An 18,998-nucleotide genomic window follows, 5' to 3' on the forward strand; every position below is an offset into this window, starting at 1 on the left:
CACAGACTCTGGCTTGAGCCAACATACTGAGAAACTAGAGACTGTTTTAAAAAACACAAAAAATAAGCAACCGGCCTGCAAAGAATTGCTGCATTTCCTCCAGTTATCTATGTTCTATCCAGAATGTCATCTGCCCAACATTTACTGTGTAACTCTCACACACAAAATTAAAGGTTTAGTGGTGACCAGAGCTTATCAGATGGCATTTCTCGTTGCTCTTCTTTGTGCTGCCCTTATGCAACCATACCACTTTTACTGCACTCCATTTCTGCTCTGACACGGCTGTAGAGGACTGATATGATCGTTGAGGATACATGTGTGTCCACTTACTGCCCTGAAACTAGATTCTGGGATAAGTAAGTAAGGATCAGTATTTAACAGATGTCAGGATATGTGCAACATTCAAAGGCAAAGGAGAAAAGTATTTCAATGACGGGGTTTGAGAATAACTCTCAGTGTCTGACCTCTATTGTTCTTGTTGGAAAAAAACAAAAAACAAAACAGAAAAACAATGAATCAGAGTGAAACTGAGTGGAGAATCAAAAAAACCAAGAGAGCTGAAACTCAACATAAGAGAAACTTCATCAAAATTTGGGAGGCGAAGTAGGGCTGATGAAAGAGCTGGAGATAAAAAAAAAAAAAAAACTGAGGTAGAGAGTGTTACAAAAGGAGCAGCATTTACACGACGTCTCTAATTATGAACAGAGCAAATCAGAGTGTTCCCAAAAAAACCTTTCAACACCGTTTACTTCAAAAAATGCTTTTCAACTATTTTTTTGTCCATCTGCAGCATCTCTGGAGGACAAAAGGCTCTGAGATGACAAACTGCAGATGCGACAAGACTTGAAGGAGGCCAGTCTTTTATCTTTTTATAACATGGGAAACATTTTTATGTGCGCGATATAAATTCAACAGTCTAAGGTCAGGCCAAAATGCGTTCTTTGCTTTGATTTGATCAAGTAAACGAGGAATGAAGGTTTCTGAAATTTAATTTTACCACTGTTTATCACTTAAAAAAAAAAACAAAACAAAAAAAAACAACAACCCTGGAAACTGAGGAGTAGTTATATTCAGCAATACAACCAGTTTAAAAATGTAATCAATCTGTCAATTTGATTGCATTTTTGGACCGTGAATGAGCAAAGTAGCAAGAGCTCAGGACTGGGGAGGGAATCGTTATGCCTCTCGGCTTAAGTGGGTTGGAATACATCCTTTCCCTGTCTCGCTCCGTTTCCTATGATTGCTGTGAAAGCCCCGCTCAGTGCCCTCTGGCTGCAACCCTGCGGACAGTCATGGCTTCCCTGCCAGGCCCTGAACACAAGTGGAAAAGCAGGGGCGGCGGGAAATGGGAAACAGGATAGCCAAGTTGAGGAGGCGAGACAGGGATTTTGGGTCAGAAAGCGTGAGCTGAGGTGAGAGAAAAATTAGATAACAGCAGAGAAGATTAAGATTGATGACACTTCACCAAGGTGAGTCAGGATGAGGGTGAGGCATGAGGAGACATGATGAAGACCACAGCAAAAGGAAAAGGTGATGGCAAACATTTAACTTGAGATGATCATTATCATGGACAGAAGGGGGAGTGTAGCTTGGACATAAACACTATGCATCATTTCTTGTTCAATGGATCTCAAGAGAGTGAAAGTTGATTAGGCCCATACTTACTTTTTCATCCAGTCAGCAATATCCTTGGCTGTAGCTCCATAGTTTTCATAGTGGTGAAGGAACTTCCCCTTCCTGAGAGACAACAGAGCAAGAAGAAAATGATCTCTAAACCATCTGTCAGCAACAGAACTGTCACTTGACAGAAAACAACACTTTATGGTTTTATTTCTGCAAAGGTTTTAGTGAAAGGAGAATTTTGTTTTACTGTGCTCCTTTGAGGAGGGAGGCAACACAGCTATAAATGAGCAGGATATAAGATGATTTATTACAAAAAACAAAACAAAACCCAACAACATCTCAAAATAAGGACCAAGTGGAGAGAGAATAATGCTGTAACAGTGGTTTGTGTTTGTTTGTTTTCTTTACAACAAACCCAGATGGAAGGCAGTGCTACCCACTTTTGTTAATCAAAGCTGCCCTCCAAGAGAACAAGAAGAAGCCAACAGAGAGTGAATAAATTAGACTGGATCATTTTCAGCGCAGTGTTCCTTCAGCAAAATTTCTGAGATACAATAGTGGTTATTTGTTTAGTAACCAAATGGAATTATTTAAAATGTTGAGATTCTGACCGAGGATTCTGTGCCAACTTTCAGTGCTTTACAGTTTTTTTTGTCATTTTATGCATTGACTTCGATTTTTCATCACTTCCTGCAGAAATGCCATTGAGGAAACTTGGTAATCCAGATCATGTTTGATGGATAAAAGAACGTGATCCTTAACACAATTACAATAAGTAAAATATAATTTAGAGTCTTAGACAAAGAGCAGGGGTATACCTGATAAATGATCAGCCTGGAGCCACAAGGAAATGTTTTCCAAAGCCTGACAGAAGTTCAACAATGACTGATACCACCTCCTTTGTCTCGGGCTTTGCATGTCTATCTTAAACATTCACATATAAGAAATGCCATTGAGCTTCCATAATGCATTTGAAATGAGCTGGAAGCATCTTCTTAGCTTTACAGGCTGAAACAATGTAAGCAGATTATTCTTCACAGGAATGACTCTAACTTCTCTATTTGCTGCGACTGAATGTAGACTGGAAAGCGGACGTGTTGGCTCAGTCCGCTGCTGAAGAATCAGTGTCAGTAGTAACTGGCTCTGGGCAGTGTGATTCTCTGAGCTTAAAACTTGCATTTTAAGTGAACTGACTACAGTGGGGGAGATGCCTGCTTGGAATTCAATCAGAGAGATTTATGACCAACTCTACATTCGCTTGCTTTATCTCTGCTGCTATAAAGTACACCCACACCTTGTAAAATCAAGTTGAGGAAATGTGAGATAAATGTCATTTTCTATGCTCAAGGACACTGTGAAGACAAAGATAATAAAACAGTTCTACTTTTATTGATTGTTGAACTGATAGAAGGCTGAGTTGTACTACTGTGATGGGTAGTAAGGTCTCTTGATCTCTAGAACAAAAAAGGTAAAGGACCTTGAACGCTGCAGCGGGTGCAACTGTGAGATAACTCCAGTGGCAGTGATGCCGACTTCCCCTGCAGTGATTAGCTGCTGTTTATCAGTGAGAGACTCATTACTGAAGCCAAAGGGTTTGGATGGTCGTTAGCTAGCCCTACACTGACACTAATGTGCTCCTGGCTAACACACTGGCTCCAGCTCAGCTACACACCAGCGGGCGCGTGTCCACATACACGCAACACACAAGCACACAAGAAAAAAAGTGCATGCACACCGACGAACCACAGAGGCACTTAATCAGTCCTGGTCTAATTAAAAGGCCAGACTGGAATGAGTGAGTGTCTAATGTGAAAATGGGGTTGATAAAGCTGGTGCAGGAGGAATAAGGAGCAGACAGTGGAGCGTGAGCTACAGAGCACGGTTAACTACACTGTAGATATAAGGACAGTGCAGGAAGGCTCTGATTGGGGAGGCTACATTAATGTACACTGGCAGTCACGCACTTTGTACGTGATTACAAGCTTTGAATTTGTGTGCATTTGAGCACTATTTTCTTGCAAATACTAAAAAGAATCACAGAGGCAAAGTGCTAAATCAATGTCGCCTGCGGCCTGAAGGTGTTAGTGAAGATGAAAAAAAACTTTGATGCACTAAATTAAGAGTCTTAGCTTAGTCTGACACATAAATAATTAAAACCGCTGACTCATTCTGAGTTCTTGGGGAGACAACAGTTCTGTGTGGTGAAAAAAGCTGAGTACTTCCCAACTCGCAAGGTTATTCAGCAAAAAAAATAAACACATAAAAATTAAATAAAATACTTAACTCAACTTCTGCCACAATACATTACCTCGACTGTTTGCAGGGAATTGAATTGCACTTTTGAGTTTAAAAGGTTAGTTTTGTCCAAACAAAACTAAACTCCAAAGCTGTGGGATATTTAGTTTACTTTAACAACTTAAAAAGAAGAGTAGAAAGCAAATCTTCACAACTGAGAAGCTGGAAAATGTGAAAAAGTGGCAATTCTGAAAATGCTCACTCATTAACATTTTGGCAAAGAAATTAGCAATACTTCAGGTAACCTGATGGCACCCAGGATCCTCCTCCGAGTTTACTTTCTTTCAAAGGGAATACCAGAGGAACCCAAAGCTTCTCAGAAACCTTCTCCTTCTCACTTACTTCCATCATGTCTGCTGGTGTTTAAAAGTCCTGCAATGCACTCTCTCTTTGAAGTGACTATACTCTTATGTTCCAAGCCTTGGAAGTGAGGTACGAGCCTAAAGAGAGTGGGATGAGAAGACTCAACTCACTCAAAGTAGCAGAAGGTTGGGTAGCCTTTGACATTGTATTCCTGCTTGAGGCCGTCAAATTCAGCCGGGTGCACGTTCATTCCTGCCAGTACCTTAAAACAACACAATAAAGGGGAAAAGAAGCATGAGTTGTCGGGAAGGTAAACTAAAGCTGAGGTTGAACGACGACAAAGAGAAAAGACTTCAGAAAAGGTTAGTCATCATCAAAGTGCTCCAGAATAAAAAAAGATTGATAACTCAAGGCATAAGAAGAGACTGCACTGTGGAACACAGATGTAATGAATGTTGATGAGGAGACCGTATTCAAATGTACCTTTTAACTCGTTAATGGCATTTTTAATTGGTTGACAGACAGCTAGTCTGCTAGACTCAAACAACTGCAGCCTCCCAGCCTCTCTCTGAGGTAACAATGAACATCCAGTTTGGGGCACAAAAGACAAGCTCTCTGTTCCTTCTCTATCCATTAATATCAGCTTCAAAGGTGTTTTATCGTCATCAAACTTTTATATTCCTATTATGCAGAATCAGTAAAAATGGTGATAATAATGTATGAAAATGAGCCCGATGAGATGTAATACTTCAGAAAGTGTATCCATGACACTGGGGTGAAAAGTTTACAGCCTGATTCAAACCATTCACTTTTCAACAGCTCTAGCTCTCTCTTGCAATACCAGCCCCCCCCCCCCCATATTTCATTACTTACAAGCGCTATCTGATAATCAAACATACACGCAGTTAATTATCTTCATTTCCAGTTTCGTGTGAGGCCAACACAACATGTCACTCTGTTACACCATCTCTTCAGGCTGCTGCCTCTCGCTGCTCTTGCTGTACAGGATGTTCACCCCTCAGACTTCTTCTGGTGCTTGGGGAAGTGCTTCTGAACTCAGAAGATTTGTTTCTCTAGACGCTCATCTAGGCCCTAGGTTGATTTTGTGTGTGCCTCTCTCCAGTGCCCATTTCAACAGCTGAGAACACAGTAAACCTTCTCACCTCCACACTTCCCCTAACTTGCTTGGTGTTGTAATACTGCCTGACAACTAACAATGTGGGTCTTTGGGGAATCGATGAGACCCAAGAGGGGAAGAAAATGGGTTGAAGAAAGAAAAAAGAAAAAAAGGAAAAGCTAGGGTGTAAACACAAATACTGGGCAGACTAAACTGGCATTTAATCTATATGGAGGTTGTAAATGTTGGCTATAAAGATGTTTAATTGTTTCTGCAGGTGCCAGGTTAAAAAAAAAAACAAAACTAAGAAAACTTTAAATAGACACTGATTACGGACAATACCATTAATTACTCTAATCATTACAACTGTGAGCAAACCCAAACACAGGTTCAGTACAAATCAAGTCCAGCAGAAGGTGGATCCGGCTTCTGAAGTGCCTTCAAAGGCCATCTGAGCTGTTGATGCTGCTGAATCAAAACCTACGGAACAAAAGCTGCTGATGTATTCTGCTTGCAAGACGTTCGGTGGGAAATATGAATGAGTATAGCCTTCATTTATGTCAACCTGACAGACTGTACACTTGTAGATTGCCAAGGTAACCAATGCAGACACACTCTGCTGACACATCTCATCTGGTCTGCAAACATCACAGAAGGACAGCAGCGGAACAGAGAGAGAAATGATATACTTGACCAAGTGTGCAGGGGGAAGATTCAGCAGACTTACATATTTTCCTTTTGTCTCTGTGGCCGCTTGCTGGAAGATTGGCTGCATTCTCTTACAGACGCCGCACCCTGCAACCGCAACACAAAACAGACCAGAAGTTATTACAGAGACCTCATTGGTAACCAACGCTCTGACAGCACTGATGTGACTGGTGGAAGAGTTCCCATCATCTGCAGGGGGAATGGGTTTTTCTGTCAATAGCAGCTTGCAGTGCACCATCTGCTCTGAAAGATATGATGGAGAGAAAACCTTTAACCATAATAATCCAGCACAACACACGGAAACGCTCATGAAAAGAGATGCTTTCACTATTGAGTGACATTAGGAAAACAAGACAATGGACTCCTCGTAGACAAAACACGACATTGTGCTGCTTTAAGTGTTGTTGGAACAATCAGTCTGGTTGAAACAATTTTGTGTCTGCAATCTTATTGATTTATAACTATTCAAAAGTTGGGAGGATCTGCGTTTATTTATTTATTTTTTTTACATTTTTGTTATTGTCAATGTCTTTGTTCAGTGGCTCAACATGCTGTGATCAGTAGGCAGTGCACCAGGAGAAACTGAAAGCAGTAAAGTACATGTTTCTAAACACAAAGACTCACAGGGAGCGTAGAACATCATGAGGATCGGCCTCTCTTCTTTCTTCAGCAGCTTCCTGAAGTCCTTAAAAGAAGAGAGAGTGGGCATGTAGATGACTAAGACGCTTCACTATTCATAGACAAAATATATCTTCTATTGCTAGGTTGCATCAGATTGAATTTGATTTGTAACTCTAGAGATCAGCCTTTTTTTTTTTTTTTTTTTAAAGACATTCCCTTTGCAGACTCCTGTGAATGTATGAGTTTCATGTGAACGATCCTCCTGCACAAGGATTATGAGATCAAGGCATTTGAGAGACAAAAACACAGTAGATGAGGCTCCACTGAAGACATAGGTGTGTAGTTGCATTTCATCCAGGAGCTACAGAAGATGTGCAATAAGACGGTGATAAAAAAAAAAAAAAAAACAGTCATGTGCATCTTTTTTATGTTAGTATGCACATTACTTATGTACCTATAATTTATTTATTACAGTAACAGATGAGTAACTTGGGAAATCAGTGACAAATTTCAGCCCTAATAATTACAGTTAATTCAATGAATGGTACATTTGGCAAAGAAACAGTACCGACCATAGTAACTACAACTTCCTGATTCCCCTGCAGTTCAACATCTCTCTGTTATGCATTCAGAGCTTTAAAGAAACTAAGCACACCTCCATCTTTGCGTCAAGAACTGCTTCTCAGGAGGTTATTACTCTGTGCAAGTAAAATAAAAAGAAACGAAAAGATTTTTTTTTTCCTGAGAAGAGCAGGTACATTAGGCTCTGTACCGGTTTCTCTTCCTCATCATCACCTTCATGAGCTCAGCCACAACCCCCCCCCCAAAAAAAAAAACAAGAGTCAGCACAAGCTTTTGTTGACATGTTCAACAAGCCTCCAGGCATGAATGGATGGGCAGGCGAAAGCTGACAGGACTGCTCACGAAATGAAACAAAAAGGGCTCGCATAATGCTGCCTCTCTATCATCTAGGAGTGTCTTAGGCTGTCAACCTAAGAATGGAAGAATGTGTTGAGGGTTTCAAAATAAAGTGTCATCCGACCTGGATGGACAAGAGTTGTTTAGATTTATTTTCTGAGTTGTATGGACAGGGCTTTATTACTACATTGGTAGACTTTATGAACTATGCTATGCTTTTTCATGATCAAGCCCAGATATGCTGCTTTTGTATGTGGCCCTCTGTGTTTTTGAGGTGGACATGCTGCCGTGTCAGCTTCGGCTTCAGAGGCTGATCAAACCCTTGATGGGACAGGAGAGTGGGAGCTGACCCTGCAAGGCATTACCTTCTTTTCTTTATCTTGTATTCTTAATAACATCAATATTGTGCTAGAAGATCCTTCATAATTTATCCAAAGTCCAAAAGGTTGGGTCACTTACTTTTTCTGTCTCTATGTGGATGACGTCTTTTGCCTCAGGGTTCTCCTCCCACAGTGGGGGTCCTGAAGGGTCTTTCAAAAATGCTACCATGGACTGAACGGAAGAGAGAAAAATTTTAAAAGATATAAAATCTGAGTGATGAATCTTTGAGAATCTTAAGGCAAGGTAACACTTCCAACAATACATCACTGGCACAGAAATTTCCTGAGAACAATAGAGTGGCAGATGATGATGTACGTGGAACGCGTTGCGGAAGTTGTTTCTGTAGGCAGTGGCAGATGGAAGCTCAAACACAAGATGTTTGTGCATCCAGGAGGTGTCAGAGCTATTTCAGTACCTTTAAGTGTCTGGTAATGAGCCTGGTAAAGCTTCCTGTAAATATATTGAACCATATGTCTGCAGAGGCAACAGCAGGATATATTTTATTCAGCAGCAGTAAAATTATGGCATCGTGGACTGAATATTTTATTAACATGATTTTATTGTTTGGATTTTTTTTTAATAGCTTAAAGTAAGACTATTGTTTTATTGTTTCAGTGGCTTTTCCACCTGTCAGTGAAATAGGTTAATAAAACAGAAAACAGACAGAAAAGAGCAACAGATAGCAGATTTGCTCAAGATGGGTTTTGTTTTCCTCTAGAAAAAGGACATCATTTCTACATATTTTATAGATTCTTAATTAGGACTCTGCTGTTTTTGTGTCTATAACACAATTAGATTTTTAAGTGTGTCAAATTGCAAGACTTCAATTTTACACTTTAATTTACATACATTAAGTTTCTTAGGGTGCAATGGGGAAAGTTTTTGGCTGGTAAAGATTAATTTCTCTGGCTTATACAAAAACTGAGCCAGCAAAGTAGGTAAACTGTAGATAATTAAAGATAGTGTAATCCCATCAGTCAGTGAGTACTTAATGAAACATGCCTGTTGTGTGATTGGCCTCTATACACAAGAATCTGTTTTCATTCTCCTCTATATAAAGTTTGCTAGTTTATCTTGTGGCAAACTAAAATAACTATTTTCTGTAGGAAGATTCAAAGGAAATGTTAGTTTCATCACAGGCAAACAAAACAATATTTTGAACAGACTATGGGCGTCTGTGAGATCAGACCTAACCATGCAACCCACTGCTGGATAACAGGTGAAACACTGATGTTTGTTTTTCTTCCCAAACATTCAATTAGATTTGCATTTAGCAACCCAAATAGCCAAATCAGAGTAATAACATCACAAAGAGGTCTGGGGGCTGTGTAATAATTTGCTGAGTCACTCTGGGATGCTAATGCTTATTGGTGCAGCTGAACAGCAGACCTCTCAACAGTATCATTAAGGGTTGTTATCAGACATTAAGACGTGAGCAACCAGAAGGTTTTGGTTATATATGTGGACACATGGAACACAGTGTTCATAAATGCCTTCCTATTCAGGATTTAGGACCCCTTGGTATGTAGCTAGTATCAAATAATATTTTAGTATACTATTATTAGTATAGTACTTTCAAATAACATGATTATCCATGATTTTGAAATAAATAGTAATATGAATAACTCTTGTTTCTAATAGTTACTCATTTATACACTCAGCAGTTCAAATGAGACATTAACATCTGACATGCAAGTTCAAGAGCCACTCTGTTTTAGCCAAGTTTTTGATCCCCAAAGCATGCTTAGTACCAAGTGTCTCCCTGCTGTGGCTGAAAGTGATGCAACAAGCAGAAAGAGTACATCCGGACTGGACAGCTAAATTGTAACCTGACAATCACTACAATGCTGTTTGAGCCTAATGATCGCTATAGATTTCAGTGATAATTATGTCCAAGTTCATCACAACAAACAAATTCTTTCATTATTGTCACATTGCTGAGAATTATATAATCATCAATTCTATGATAAAAATATCGGTTTCATCGCTTGTAATTAAAATGCCACAAAATGCGAAAATGGTATTTTCTGTAGAAAATTACACTGAAATTAACTGGTTTAAAGGTCCAGAGAAAAGATCATAAAGTTACCACAGCACTGTCTGAGTTTCTTTGTGTTCAAATTCATTTTTTGGAAAAAATAATTAGTATTTAATGTGCATCAGTCAAAGAAATCACATTTTATATATTTTCTCTGCATTACTTATCCACAATCTGGAACAAGCTGAGTAAATTTGCTGTTATCTGAATAATTGAATGAAGTGAATGAACACAGACAAACTGGACTCCACAGGAGACTGTAACATGGGTATTGACTTGGAAGAAATGACACCATGAATGTGAATTAGTAAATACTAGACACACAAAGCACACATGTGAAGGATGCAGGATTGCGGCGGGGTGCTCACCTTGAAAGTAGCAGGTCTCTGGTACTCTGTGTGAAATGTCCCATCTCTGTAAGACGCAGACACAGTACTCACAACACCAGCAGTGAACAGTGGAAAACATACAGGAGTCCAAAAAGCAGTGAAGCATCCACAAATATCTGACAGGCAGCTACATTTCTGGCTACTCACTTGTAATGTAGCAGCTCTGCTCCTCCACGTTTTGAGCTTGGGTCCACCTTCACTTTCTTACACAGCTTACGACCCTCTGAGTCTCTGAAAGACAAAAAAAAGAAAAAAGAAATAGAAATCTCACATGTAATAATTTTGTCTTGCAGAGTAGATACACTTTTTTGGTATTCAGAGAACGAAAAGTTGGGCTCAGCTACCTCCGAGTGATACAGTGACTAAACTAGACAAAATATAAAGAGTTCATCATTTCAACTCTTTAATTAAATACACATATAAAACCTTAAACATAAAAAACTGTGAACTTGCATTTTATCTTCTGCTCGTGACTCCACTGGTTGCTTCAAAAACAAGAGAGGCAGATTTTGCTGCAGTCTATGGGGAAATAGCCCAATGCTTCACTTTATTCATTACTCCAGGAAATAGTTTCCAATTGAGTTTAGCCTCAGCCTCTAGTTTCAACTCTTCAATACAACACAATGTTCATTTTTAAAATTCTGGTCCCATTTTGAGGAAAATAGGCCAGACCAGTTAGTCTGATTTCAAAAAAACCAAGCTTAAAGACAGCAGTTCAAAAACCAATGGGTAATGTTTTCCCTCTGATCAGTAGCTTATGTATAAAGTTCTTGTATTATTTGTATATTTATTGTTTTATGTACTCAATGTTGAAGAACATGCTTCGCCAACATGTTTTTGATGATAATGTCTTTCCATTTAGACTTCCCTGAAATTAATTTAGTAGGAGGGGAGACAATACTGCATGAAGATATTACCATTTCATCAGATCAATCTGTTCACATGTGCAGTGTTATATAAACAAAGTTCCCTGCTCTGATCATGAGTTTCCCTAGTTTGTGCATAAACAAACACACACATCTGCATTGGAAATACATGATTATTAACTGTACTGCGTAGAAGCATATTCCCGTAATTGAGAGAGAAAAAAAAAAGTTGTTATTGGAAAGGAAATAAATCTGCATTGAGCCTCCTACACATACTTCACACTTGATACAATGAGGCACTATCAGAATCATGAAGTACTGTTCCCCTTTTGCAATGAAGAGCAAGAAAAATGTGGATTAATTTAGAGGGAGAGAGACTATGAAGTCTCAGCTGGCAAGAATGGCTGGCGCTAAAAGATTAGAAGAGGGCGAAGTCAGTTATGACTTCCAGAGTAAAATGTGCATTTAGTGTAGTTTTGCATCATATGAGGAAAAATAAACCTGTGTGAGCAGGTATTGGCAGACAATATTTCAGGTGATGACTGTGCACACGGTGCCATATACTGCTGACTCAAAGGCAGATGGCACCAGGCAGGGCACACCAGGCACAGATGTGACCTCGACACTTATTTGGACGTTCAGTCATCCGATTCAAAACCAGTCTGCTGCTGCGCCCAAATCCCTGAAACACTGCCACAAGTAACAAACTGAACTCTAAATGCCTCATACAGAGGATGACAAAAACACTGCTGTGCCAAGGAGAACTCTAAACCTCTAACAAGTCGACAAAGGGGCATCATTCAAGTAACTTTATCTAGAGTGATTTTTGGCTCTAGATGTCACGTCTTTTCAGGTGCACATGATATCATCAGGTTTTATTAAAGGGGTCTTTTTGTAAGGATATGAATAGGCCACATGCCTGAATACGGGCCAGTAGTTCACCTAGTTGACTAATTTACTGTTAGACACACAGTAAGAGTGAGTCAGAGAAAAAAAAAAGCTACATGCCATCATATTTCTAAACTTAGCTTTTTTACAACTGACCAATGCAATGCAGGTCTCTTTCAAAGCATTTGTTCCACAGGACAAACAGAAGCCTCCGGGATTCAAAGTGACTCACTGGGTAATGTTTTGTACAAAGAGAACAAAAGCGATGAATTTTCAACTCATCTGGATGACACAACTGCGCATTCTTCTCTGGGGTAACGTCAGTACATGCGTCACTGTCAAAGCGCCAACGATAGAGTGAAAAGCAAGTCTATTACTGGTGTAGTGACACACTAATGATTAGAAGAGACTCAACACACTCATGGTTAATTTCACATTTGTGAAAACAATTTGTTTAAACTAAAAACTTCTATCCCTTGAGTTTATCCAGCTTTGTCAGCAATTAAACTCACACTATTTGATTCACTAAACAGTTTAGTTTACTGATCGTGATCTGCCTGTTTATTAGAAATTCATCTGAACTCTGCACTTATGTTTGTTGGTGTTGGCAATTATCGTTATCACAATAGGCAAAAATTTGTACATGTAAACAGTAAAATTATCACCCAAACTTATGGGTGCACTAAATTTTTTGTTCACTCAGTTTTTATTTATATATATATATATATATATATATATACATACATACATACACACACAGGTGTGCTATCTTTGTGACTTATTTACTAATGAAAAAATCCAAGCTTTCAAAAACTTTGCAGTCAGTGTATTTATATAGTTTAATATCATTTAATGTTATTAGTTTGATGTACAAAAATAAAAATATTTGAGCGATGAGGTAGTTAAGCAAGGTGTGTTTTTAAGATTGAAGAAACAAAAATATGCAGTTAAAAAGTTTAGGGCCAAGACTTTACATAGGACAAAAGTGAAAGTCCATTTTCTAAAGGATGATTAATGGATTAATAAAGCAAAGAGGATAAAGCAGCCCATTTAATTATTACTCTCCAAAAACACAAATCCTACTCTGTGGTGTGATTGTGTGTGCTTAGCCCTTCCCCTTCCCAAACAGGACCCCGTTTCTTCTGTCTGTTCTAGATTTTCAGATGAATGGAAGCCAGAACAGTCTCTTCCTGTATGAGATCATCCATCCCTCCAGTGGATCCCAGTTGGCCACCACTCAGGTCCCTGTCATCTGTTCAAAGTGTGTCATTCTGGCCTTGGTGGCCCTCTTCCTTGGCAGGGCTGATCGTTCTCACGCTGTGATATGCGCTCTGCTCTCTCTTCCCCGACTGTCCACCATGAGCTCTTAGCTGGAGTTTTGATTTGGAGTTGGTCCATTTGAGATGGTGGAGAAATATGCCACACAGCACAATGCTTTGCTATAGAGCCTGGCATTGAATCCTTCTGTCCTGCAGTGATGAGCCCGGCTCGTTCAAGCTCCCCTGGCAGGAATCTGGCCCAACATAAATCTCTGCTTAACATTATCACAGTCTCTAGCATGCTGGAGTTGTTGGAAAAGACAGGGATGAAACCATACTCTTGGAGAGAAAGACAGTAACTGTCGAAAGTAAGCCTCAAATACATGTGTCATGGAGTGCCTCTGAAGATAAACGGGAACACAAAAATTTCTGATAATTCTTCAGACTGTCCTCATGGTCCTGTATCCCGGATAAGCTTGAGAAGGATTGTGAATGGTGCAAAGAGCAGTAGGTGTCAAAGGGGAGTTACTGCCTTCCTCATAGTATCCTGTTTTATCACACATTCTTTCCTCTCTGGTGATGGCAATGCCTTTGTTAGTTGATGGGTTGACAGGTAGAAAAAATAATGTAATAAAGTAAGTGGAACTGAACACCAGGAAGGGCAGAAAGAATAACAGGCCAAAATCAGATCAGCAGGGAATAAAGCAAGCTGTGAGGGAAACATTTCCTGTTGGTATCTTGGGAGTATCAAGCCTTTTCTTAAACACTTCTGCAGTTTGGACTGGAGAAAGATGTCTGATGGAAAATTCATATTCTTTGGTAGAAGAGTATGAACTATGACGGATAAAAACAAATCAATGTTATTAAAATGTAATTGAATAACTATAGGTTATAGCGCTGTTGTTTGGTTTCCGGGCCTGGGGCCTTTCTGTGTGGAGTTTGCATGTTCTCTCCGTGCGTGCGTGGGTTTCCACTCACCATCCAAAGACATTGTGTTTGGGTTTATTGCTGACTGTAAATTGTCTGTAGGTCTGAGTGTGAATGTGAGTGGTTGTTGGTCTCTGTCTGTCTCTAAGTGTTGACCCTGTGATGGACTGAAGACCTGTCCAGGGTGACCCCATCCTCACACAATGTGAGCTGAGATTGGCTCTGGGACCCTCCTCGACCCAGAAACAGATGAGTGGTAGAAGATAAACGAATGAATGAACTATAGGTTATTTTTTGATAAATCAATTTGTTACTAAATGAAAAAAGGTGATGATTTTTTACTATTATTATGTCTAAATCTGCTTCACATCTGCATTACACTGTCAAGTGCTGCATCAAGTGAGGCCGATGCTAATTAATATTTTAATTACAGATAAACTGATTATTGCTTCAAGGTGTCATCTTCACGTGGTTTGTTTTCATCAGCTTTCTCTCACATTAAATAAAGGAGCTTTAACTCATACTTGAATGTTCGTTATGGTGTTATAGTGTGTCCATCACTTGGTTCTTGCTTGAAAAAAAAAAAAAATAATAAAAATAATAATTAAATAAATAAATAAATAAAATAAATCATCAGAATTGTTTATTTTCATGAAGAATGGCAATAATCATCTATCTTGGCATAATTTCTACCCTTAAAGCAAGCACCTAAACCTGGCCTCTTGTTTAGTTAATATTAGAAATTTTTCTCTAACCTATGTGATGATGATGATAAAAATGTTAATTTAAAAACATTTTTTTTTTTTAAACAAAAAGAAAGTAATAGAATCTAAAAGAATTACATAAAAAGATTATATGATGTTTCATGTTCATCATGAGAAAACGTTGGGAAAATACCTTCCCCATCTTTCATTTCACTCTGAGAAACCCAAGGAAAACAGAAATGGTACAAAGAGGTGCAACACATTAGACTCAAACCCTTAATAGCTCTAATAATGAGCGGCCTCTTGTCAAATTGAGCCCATACAATAGAGCCAGTGGAACAAGGCCATTTACAGCCTGGTGGAAAAACTATAAATTGTGCAGATGGACGGCTAGGGAGACATTCTTGAGGAAAGTATATTGCTCTGTCTTTATAGTAGCTGTCAGAAAATTCCTTGGACAAAAAAGAGGCTGTAATGTTGTGAATGGTGTGGAAATAATGGGTGTGACGGTCAGAGAAGAAGTCCTCGTTTTGTTTTTTGTTTTTTTTTTTTTTTTGGGGGGGGGGGGGGGGGGGTTTGTTGTTTTGCTTTTTTAAATCTTCCCATTACTTACCCACAGTTGACCCAGGCAATAGTCCCTTGGCCTTTTACTGTCTGGGCTACATCCGACAGCAGTTTCAGGTGAGAGTCTCCTGATGTGGCTACAAACACAAAGAATAAACCGTGGTCAGGCTTGTTACCAAAAATCGCTCAATAGGTGAGGACAACCCAGAACCTCGAGACACAGAGGACACTGTCATGTCAAACACGGCTAAGTGGACTCGAGTTACAGTGAAGCTAAAGCACCAAGTAACGAAGAAAGAGATCAGTGAGTTTGGTTTGGAGGGGTGATGGAGGAGGGTTTTCTAATACCTTTCATTGGATGGGTTCGGGGAGGGGGCTTAAGTTACATCAGCTTTCAACATCTTACAATAGTGTGACTAAGCAGGAGATGGGAGGATTATATGGTGACACAAAGACTCTGCCACTGCTGAAGCAGACCAACTTCTCCGTTAAAGAGGGAGCGGTACAGCAGTTATGTTTTGGGGGATGACAGTCTGAATCTGCTGCATGGTGCTCACTATTATACAGTGATGAACATCAAGTGTAAGCTCACACAGCAACAACGTGGAGAGTTCAGGAGCACTGGAGATTTGGACATTGTACCATGTCAGAGAGAAAATATGGCAGATAGAGCTGACCGGATTGCTCTCTGTGCTCCTAAAGAGGAGAGACCTGGAGTGTAATAACCTGCACCAGCAACAACAGCATACACAGTAATATTACTGATTTTGAGATTTAAGATATAGCAAGCGAAGCAGATTCCTTCAACTAAAGTAAACACAGTGTATTATTCTAGCTCTTGTGTAACACAATGCATCATTTTTAAACTCCCCCAGAAACCAAATGTACTTTATTCAGCGCATTAAGAAAACAATTCCTCCAAGATGTGACTATATTTAGCTTTTGGGGCGCTGCCATGACTCCGCAGGGGTACAGCCTTGTACTGTGCGTTGGTAACAAAAAATAAATAAATCTGGCAATTCCGTGCAAGTTTAATCCCGTATATGCAGCAGGTGATATGAGCAGATAGTAGCTGGTGGGTTAGGCAGATGAGCTCTCTGTAAAGGTTTGATGGGCTCTAAAACAAGCAGAACTGACTGCACAGGCTCACAGGTTGGTGATGTGTGAGGAGCAGCACAGGACTGCAAGGACTGAACGTGATGTGGCTAGAAGCAGTCAGATAATTAGTTTTCAGAGGTACTGCTCAATACTTAGCAGCCTTATCCAATGACCTCATGTGGACTGATCCAGAAAAATGAATTATGAAACAAATACATCTATGACTGTGGGGCTCAGAGTCCTCTGCTGCTTATTGAAGGGTAGGAGCATCTTTTGGATGGAATAATATGTAATATCAAACAAATTCTACCACAGGCCCTGCTGAGTACATTTTGCTGCTTCTCGGAAATATGCAAATGAAAATGGAATTAAAATCTACTGGGGTGCATTAGGTGTTTGCTAATGGTTGGAAGAAAACAGAGTTTTCATTACTCTGCTTGATGCATGAAGTGCTTTAACTTCTAACAAATACATCCAAGACTGAGACAGTCCACTATGATCACCACTGTAAAGCCGCCTAAAGCTGTGAAAAGCATCAGTGGTAAATATATTCAATTCATTCATTTAAGATACTGTGATAAACTGCATTTTAATTATTTATATGAGATTTGGGAAAAGCGCTAGAGCACCACTTATTAGAATGATCAAAGGAATTTTAATTCAGCCATTTTAATGATGTGTGATAACAGAATTTTAAATTCTTAAAGCAAAAAATTGACATATAATCAACTGCACTAACGTTAAATTAATGTTAATTTTTTAGGTTCCCTTATCAGTATAGGAATGTGCCCACTAGCTTTGTCTTACTAACATTAGAATTGTTGTGGTCATGGTTGTAAGTGTTCTTACTATCCCACATTTAAAGGAAATGCCATCTTACTTATGTAAGTCAATAGTTTCACAACACGCCATTTGAGGTTTGAGTCTGAATGATTTTGTGCATGACCTCCTGTTTCCATAAATAATATGTTTGTTTGAAAACCTTCGCTGTTGGGAGACAACTTTGAGTGACACTCAAGCACGCCTCAAGGCATCAGAGATAACTGTTGCTAAATAGGTAGTTCTGAAAATGTGAATTTTACACTTAATTGCTCTGATAACAATTTTCTGCAATTATGCACTTGTACAAATACATAAGTACATCAGCACTAAAATAATGCTTTCCTCTTCTTGGAAATAAAAATACAAAGTTTGATTTTGCAATATAGTACAAAAAAATAGAGACAATTATTACCTTGCCTTTCCAGCACTCCACATGACCTTGCAAGGGACAAGCTATTTGAGAATTATTGAGATAGTTCAAGCATTGGTACTGATCCATTACTTTGACTGTTTGGACAGCTGTACCTGCCCCCGCCCTGATGGAGACAATGGATGCCTAACCACAACGCCAACCTATAATTAGTCACAAGTTCTTTTAAAAAATTAATTACGTACCTGTCTTTGTGTAGAGTACTAGAACATTGGTTCTCGTCCTGAGAAGTTTCTTGAAGTCTTTGTGGTCGCTGACCTTCTCAATGAGAGGAGACACCTTCACTGTGTCCAACACTGGCAGCAGCCACAACTGGTGAAACACACACAAACATAACTGTTAACTATAGGTGGGTTTTTTTTCCCTCCAGGCAGTTTCATCATTTTCTCGTACAGCCGGTTATGCTTGCTTTACTAAAATCCAATACACAGACTGCCATGAAATCTACAAATTCAAGCTCAGTCATCTGTTGAATTTCACTGAACACATTATGGGCTTGACATTGTTCATGAACATAGAAATATGAGAAGAGTCACAATTTAATGTCCACACTCTCCTGTATGTTTCTAGGTGTCTAGCAGCCATGCAGCTACTGGTGGTCAATTATAAATCAAGCAGCTAATGCATGTCTATCTCAAGTGCTCTGAACTATAGCTATTCTCCAATAATGAAATTAGTGCCCATGTGCAGACACTGGGTTTAATCTCATTTTACAGCACTACAGTAGTGACTGTAGGTGCCGTCCAAACCTTAACTTGATATTAAACTGAGGTGGAACAAAATTAAAAACTCCAGCGCAGAATTAACGGCTTTCTTTTCACCAAATGAGGCACAAAGAAAACATGTTATTTCCATTATCAAGCTGCACTGAAGGTGGCTTCAAAGACAACAACGGGTGGGTACATCGGCATCATTAGTCTGAATGGTTCCTTCGACTTTCCAAACACTGCTGGTTACACTAATGGGGTGACACACCTTGTACGAGAAACAAAGCCCATATTGAGAGGCCTGCACTTTAATCAAAGATGACAAAAAAAGGAAAAAAGA

The 18,998-nt window shown here is 39.3% G+C and overlaps 1 protein-coding gene across 1 annotated transcript in view; it reads right to left on the minus strand.

The window, feature by feature from the left end:
- Positions 1 to 18,998, minus strand: part of pdia5 (protein disulfide isomerase family A, member 5) — a 47,965-nt gene that overhangs the window by 18,366 nt on the left and 10,601 nt on the right. Inside the window, exons 2-10 of the mRNA XM_029530250.1 lie at positions 18,137 to 18,263; positions 15,651 to 15,738; positions 10,541 to 10,624; positions 10,373 to 10,418; positions 8,045 to 8,137; positions 6,671 to 6,731; positions 6,066 to 6,133; positions 4,392 to 4,483; positions 1,666 to 1,737 (exon numbers count right to left, since the gene is read on the minus strand). Coding sequence (XP_029386110.1) covers positions 1,666 to 1,737; positions 4,392 to 4,483; positions 6,066 to 6,133; positions 6,671 to 6,731; positions 8,045 to 8,137; positions 10,373 to 10,418; positions 10,541 to 10,624; positions 15,651 to 15,738; positions 18,137 to 18,263 — 731 coding nt within the window. The remainder of the gene's footprint in view (positions 1 to 1,665; positions 1,738 to 4,391; positions 4,484 to 6,065; positions 6,134 to 6,670; positions 6,732 to 8,044; positions 8,138 to 10,372; positions 10,419 to 10,540; positions 10,625 to 15,650; positions 15,739 to 18,136; positions 18,264 to 18,998) is intronic.

This window comes from Echeneis naucrates, chromosome 21, assembly GCF_900963305.1.
Source record: "Echeneis naucrates chromosome 21, fEcheNa1.1, whole genome shotgun sequence".
Taxonomy (NCBI): domain Eukaryota; kingdom Metazoa; phylum Chordata; class Actinopteri; order Carangiformes; family Echeneidae; genus Echeneis; species Echeneis naucrates.